This window comes from Ursus maritimus, unplaced genomic scaffold (assembly GCF_017311325.1).
Source record: "Ursus maritimus isolate PB19 unplaced genomic scaffold, ASM1731132v1 scaffold_2, whole genome shotgun sequence".
In the NCBI taxonomy this organism is placed as follows: domain Eukaryota; kingdom Metazoa; phylum Chordata; class Mammalia; order Carnivora; family Ursidae; genus Ursus; species Ursus maritimus.
Genome location: NW_024424452.1, coordinates 75,489,778 through 75,496,165, shown reverse-complemented (window position 1 = coordinate 75,496,165; position 6,388 = coordinate 75,489,778). Strand labels below are relative to the sequence as shown.

General features: G+C 40.9%; 1 protein-coding gene across 5 annotated transcripts in view; it reads right to left on the bottom strand.

Annotated features, from left to right (window-relative positions):
* Window positions 1-434: 434 nt before the first annotated feature.
* The window catches only part of FMO2 (flavin containing dimethylaniline monoxygenase 2), a 28,593-nt gene continuing 22,639 nt past the window's right edge, over window positions 435-6,388 (bottom strand). For 4 of the 5 annotated variants that reach the window (XM_008696087.2, XM_008696073.2, XM_008696083.2 and 1 more), the window contains exons 7-9: window positions 5,850-6,205; window positions 3,714-3,786; window positions 435-2,555 (exon numbers count right to left, since the gene is read on the bottom strand). In XM_008696087.2, the coding sequence (XP_008694309.1) occupies window positions 2,204-2,555; window positions 3,714-3,786; window positions 5,850-6,205 (781 nt within the window). In that variant the 3' untranslated portion in view covers window positions 435-2,203. Of the gene's footprint in view, window positions 2,556-3,713; window positions 3,787-5,849; window positions 6,206-6,388 lie in introns of those variants that run through there. The other variant, XM_008696093.2, reaches the window with a different exon arrangement.

Here is a 6,388-nt window from a genome sequence, read left to right as displayed (position 1 = left end):
GTCATACATTCAATAATAATTCTGTCCTAATGGAGCTACTTTTCCCCCACTGATTCAGTATCAATCTGACACTTGTTTCCTGATCTAGTCCACTGGAGAAGTGGGATAAGGACCATAGTTACTTCCTAGGGTAGTGGTAATGATGAAGGAAGCAAGTTATGAAAAATAATTAGGACAATGCTTTGGATATTACAAAGCAGGGATTGGTAGACTTTCTCCGTAAAGGGTCAGAGAGTAAATATTTTAGGCTTTGTGAGTCATACTGCTTCTGTTGCAACTACTCAACTCTGCCATTATAGCTCGCAGGCAGCCATAGACCATAAATGTGTGTTGTGGCTGTGTTCCAATAAAATGTTCTCTAACCCGCAGGCAATAGTTCACCTATTCTTGCCATACAGGCTTGATAAACTCTACTATGATTAATAATAATATAATGCTTTGCAAACAATCTTTAATAATTAGCAAAGTAATCAGTTTTTAATCAAGAAGTATATATACCATCTGAATTTTTTTTTCAAGGGAAACCACTCATAGGAACAATGAAAAAAATACATTGCATTTAAACGCTGGTGTCATTTCAATGGACTTTAAAGAAATAAAGCTTCCACTGACAGAGATCGCCATTGCATTGCTCTGGGTGCTTCAGGGACAAATCCAGGCCAAAGTGAAGATCAGTGTCCACACAGACTTTGGAAGAGTAAGAGGAGAAATTTGCCTAAATCTTTAATCTTTGACCTTTTCCCTCTTCAATAGGCCTTGGTCTGGGCTTAGGGCATAGCTTATCTCCCAAAGCACAGTTCATGGAGAGAATGGCTGTAATGGATTAATAAACCAGATGTTTATTCTGTTGCTCAATATCTTTTGACATTGAATTGCTTGTATGTTTTTTTTGGATTTCAGTTCCAAGAAAATGTGCCTCCTAACCAACTGGTATGCTTCCTTTTATCAGATGACAGAGATTACATAGTGTTTCACTTTTTGCTTCGTTTACCTCTAAGTTTAGAGCTAAATACAAGGCTCAATCATTATAATGCTTTCCATCTACTTGGGACATATACTTGTGCCACAGTGCTTGCTTTTTCAAAATGTCAATGATTACCTTAAATATTCTTGTATAGGTGTCTTTCATTGTAAATTCCTTCAAATGCTCTTTAGATCTGGCTGGACTATACACTAAATATTATGAATAAAATTAATTGATCATATTTGCAAGAAGAGTGCTGTCACCTGTGTTAAGTTCCTCCAAAAGCAACATATATATGATTATAAATAGCATAAACTGTTAGCAAGCACTTTGTCAGCAATGGGGGTTTTGTAAGTAAGGATATTCTGGGGAAAGGTTATGATCCACAGTTCCAGAATCCAGCAAAACTGGGTTCCAATCCCGGCTCCACGACAAGACCAGCTGTATGGTCTTGGGTATGTTACCCAACTGCTCTGAGTCTCCGTTTCATCATCTGTAGAATGGGTAGAATGGCCGCATCCATCTCACAGATTTGTTGTGAAATTTCAATGAAGTTATATGTACGATGTGCCCTGAGCACAATGTCTGGTCTATGATAAGCACTGAATGTGTATATAGCTGTTACTGCAGGTTTATTTTTATTTTTACAACGGTGTTTCTGTCAAAATGTAAGAAATGTGCCTATTGGCTTTGCTTTCACCACGAGGCCCAAGGAGTCTGTCTGATCATCGCCATTGCTTTCTGAGTCTAGCCTCTCATTTTTTCCTCCAGGATTTTTGAGTGATTCCCTGCCAAGCAAATGAAGCATGACGTAACACTTGAGAACTTTGTTACCAAATACAGTCCGGATAAGAAGCCTATCGAGAACATCGTGCAGGCATTTAAATATTTACCCACCATTGACATTTTCCAATGTTTTAAACCCTGGGGCTTGCTTGTCATTCTGTGTATTTCCGTTTTTTCCACACAACCCTCTTCTGTGGGGCCTGCAGCACTATTTAGCCAGTGCTATTTAGTTGTCCTTTTGGAGAGTCTGAAGGACTTGAGGGAAGGGTGGAGTGGCAAAGAAATTTCATGACACCATTTTGGTGTTTTTACATGGACCTAATTCTGCTCTTCTCTGCGACCACCTCTCTCTGTTCCTTTCAACCCTGAAATATAGAATCTAGATTTCATATTTTTTCTTTTTTTTTTTTTAAGAGGAACTGACACTAAAGTCAAAAGCTTTATGCTGACAGATTAGAACCACTGAAGCTGAAAAAAAAGGGCCACAGCAAGAGCAAGAAGCCCTAGGATTTTCAACAGGAAGGAAACTGGGAAATCAGATGAAGCTTTTAGTACCCGTGTCTTCAAAGGCTTCAGTATCCGTTGTTTCTGGGTGAGGATGGCATTCTTGGCTCCCTTCCACTGCCCGGGCCCAGTGAGGCGGTACTGGTAGGAGTTGCAGGGTCCGAAATAGAGCTTCACAGCCAGTTTGGGGTCTTTCAGCAAGAGAGACAGGATGTCTGGCTTCGCACCTATCTCTAAGGCGAGCTCGTCCAAGTAGTCGATGTAATTGGACTGCAGCGTTTGGCTCTGGCTCTTTCCAAACCTTCATGAAGAAAGTAAAAAAGGGCAGATGCACAAAATAGGGATGAGTGAGTGAGTAAGTGAGGTTTGAGTGAATCTCTGGTGGAAGGTATGAGCTTATCCCCGCAGAAGGCCCAGATCTCAGATTGAGAGTAGGCTGTAAAATCAATAGCCCCGAATTCATGGAAGTTTTAGGAATGTGACAAGGTTTATAACCATGATTACTATTTGATATTTAGTAAGTGGCTTCAGTTCTCCAGGCAAATACAGATTAGTCAGGATTGCCGCAAAGAGTCATGAGCTAACACAGATGAAAGCCTAGCTCAGTGTCTTGCGCAGAGGAGATGCTTAATATTTGCTTGTTAAATTATTAAAGTAGTTGGTACTCTGGCTAGCATATAATAGGTACTCAATAAATGTTAGATTAATTAGAATTTGACCATGAGACAACCCCTACATGTGATGTCAGCCCCCAAGTCTCCTCTCCAAGGTGCTTGATCACTGTCAAACCCCACTTTACCCTATCACAAAGCATACAACTACTTTCACTTCACACCAACTCCTTCTAATTTACTTTGATAGGACATTCCCCAGCTAACTTTTCAGAGACACCTGGCCACTGTCACTACTGCTGCTCCCATCTCATTTCCTCTCTCACCACAGAGAGTGGGCAGCCTGAGAAGATAAGGACTCTAACACGGACATCATACAAAATTGAAATAAAATTAAGTCCAGGAAAAATGTCCTGATTTGGTTAAATTTCTATCTTTATGTAGTTGGTTCTTTTTTTTTTTTTAAAGATTTTATTTATTTATTTGAGAAAGAAAGTGAGAGAGAGCAGGAGCAAGGGGAGGGGTAGAGAAAGAGGGAGAAGCAGACTCCTTGCTGAGCAGGGAGCCCGATGTGGGAATCATGACCTGAGCTGAAGGCAGATGCTTAACCAACTGAGCCACCCAGGTGCCCCATGTAGTTGGTTCTTAAACTAGTATGTATAAGAATCATTTGTATTTTCTAAAAATACAAATTTCCAGTTTCATCTTGCGGTTCCAATTCAGTTGGTCTGGGTTGTGACCCAGGAATTTGCATTTTTAAGAAACAGGTAGGTGGTTCTTGTGGGTAGTTAGGTCACTATATCCTGAGAAACATTGCTTTATGTAAAGAATTTAAAAAACATTCTTACAGATCTATTCTTTCTTCATTCCTCTTGATAATGTCTGCCACCATAGTCCTCTCCGAGGGCAAGGTACACAAGCCTAGAAATAAAAGGCTAGTCTGAGTAGTGGGTTTGATTCAATATCATTGCTTTATCTAGTAGTAGATTCCTTCCATTAAACTTGGCCATTTACCCATGTCATGCCAATCAGGGCTGCTGTGTTGTTGAACTCCTGGGTGGGTTGAATTTTATGCTCCTTAAGGGGAGCACAGGTTACAGTGTGAACTCTGAGGTGGAACGTGTAAGAAGAAGAAGAGGCTGGAGAAGGAAGGTGAGCCTGAAGAGCCAGAAATCATATCAGGTGGCTTGAGCCCTATTTTGAAGGTGAAGGGAAGCCATGGGAGGGTTTTCGGCAGGTGGCGACAAGATCAGATTTACCTCTTAGAAAGATCCTCCTAGCTGGTGAATTTTGGGAAATGGGCTCAAGGAAAGTGAGTCTAAAGCTAGCAAGATCAGTAGAGAGGCTGTTGAAGTAAACTTGGTGGGAGTAAAGTTGAGCAGTGGGGACAGAGAAGGTAGATTGATGCAGGAGTTATCACTGTGTGCTTGTGATTCCATCCCTGTGTACGGGTGTTCTCAGACATGGTGAAATGGTCGGTTTCCCCTGGATATAGCCAGTCATCAGAAATATCAGTCAATGAGTCCAAAACGGAGCCCATCATTGAAGCCCTCCTGGTCAGACTTGCATCTCCTTCCACATGTCTTCTCTCTACTGTTAGCCCTGCTGTCCCTCCAGTTCCCATGGCCAGAGATCTGCAAGTCATCTGTGGTTCCTCTCTCTCTCTCTCTGATTTTCCACATTCAGCTGATCATTATGTCCTGTGGATTTTACCCCTAACGATTTCTCACATTTCTATTGTCTTCTCCACTTGGCTCAGCTACATCATGTTTCAGCAGAGACTTGCAGTGGCTTTCTCGCTGGTCTCAAAGACCCCATTCTTTTCTCCTTTCAAATCTATCTTCCACACTAATGCTGAAATAATCTATTGAAAATGTAAGTCTGGTAATGTCTATTCCTTGCTTATGACCTTTCATTGGGTTTTCTGACTGAAGAGCTTTCTAAAATGGAGTTCTAGCTCCTCAGGTCAGACTTAATCAGGGTCCCTAAGGATCCAGATGATTTTTATGTGTGGCTAGATTGGGAAAGAACTGATCTACATTTTATATTGAAAGCCTTTTAGTATGACTTACAAGGCTCTTGTGTCCTGGCCCTTCTTCTGAAAGCTTATTCTTTAATAATCTCTCACCCCTCTCTGCCTTACCTGTCATGTTCTAGGAACGTCAAAAGCTTGTAATTTTTCATATTCATCATGCCTCTGTGCTTTGGCCTAAGTGATTCCCCTTTCTGCACCTGAGAAACTTGGTCACCTAGCAAGTTTTCCTTGACCACATGCCCTCCTTTACCCCAACATGCTGCAAAGCACCCTTTCTCTTCTTCCCATGCACTCCATGCATCCCTCTACCAAAGCATTTATCTTAGTATGTGGAAATGATCTGTTTAAGTTGCTCTCCATCCCACCAGGTTCTAGCAGAAGGCTAGATATTCAGTGAGTTTGGTTGAGCAGAATTGAGCCCTGGGGTCAGGGAGATAAGAGCCTCCTGAGGAATGTGAAGTGTTATACAGGTACTTAGACAGAAACCTTTCAGTAACTTTATAACTTTGTAAGGATCTGTGAGGTTGAGCTTCTTACTGTATTAAGAGCTAATCTGGAGTTAATGTAGAGGCCCTGGGTCTCTGGATTTGTACATATTCAGACGAAATTACAAACATCATATAGGCAACACCAGGACTCAGAGATCTTTTCCTTTTCAACTTTTCTTTCACTATTCCAGGAAAGGATAATATGTACTTAGCTTTATGAAAATTGAAATTCTCTGGAATTTCTAATATTTTAAAGGGATGATTACAGATCTTTATGATTATTATTTTATCTCTGTATTTGTTATTTTGCAAATTCTCCACTAACTTTTTAAGATGTTCATGTCGTGAGAGCTGCCTAAGGTTGGCCAACTTCTTCCTGGCAACCTCCTTATCTAAACTTGTTATTGAGCAAAATCCATCAGGTATAGAACCCTCAGCCCCTCACTTTCCCACTCACATACCTTTGAAAACCCTGGTTGCCCAACGAGCTTGAAGTTCGACAGTTGGGAAAATGGAACCTAGGGGCTGGATGAGACCAATGCACGCCAGAGTGGACTTCTCCAGGTGAGGAGGGAACATGTATTTATACAGTGAGACCATCTTATCCTCTACTTTAATAAGTGAATCTTCAAGAAATGGAAAAGAGAAAGTATATCCTGTTGCAAAGACAATGACATCAATCTTCTCCTCCACTGTTCCGTCTTCAAAGATGGCAGAAGTTTCTGTGAGCTCTTTCACTCTCGGTTTCACCTTGATGGCTCCGTAGAGTATACGACTTGGAAGATCATCATTTAGTACAGGCTCTTTCATAAGATATCTGAAACACCAGGAAGAAAACACTTAGAAGGAATATTTAATGATGAGTCTTGAAACTCTCATATTGATATTTTATGGGGCTGGCTCTTCGAATAAAAAGGTTTCTCAAATATCCATCAAACTTCCTAACTTGACTAGTCGGCCTACCCTAAACCTTACTACTTGACTTCATTCTCATGTCACA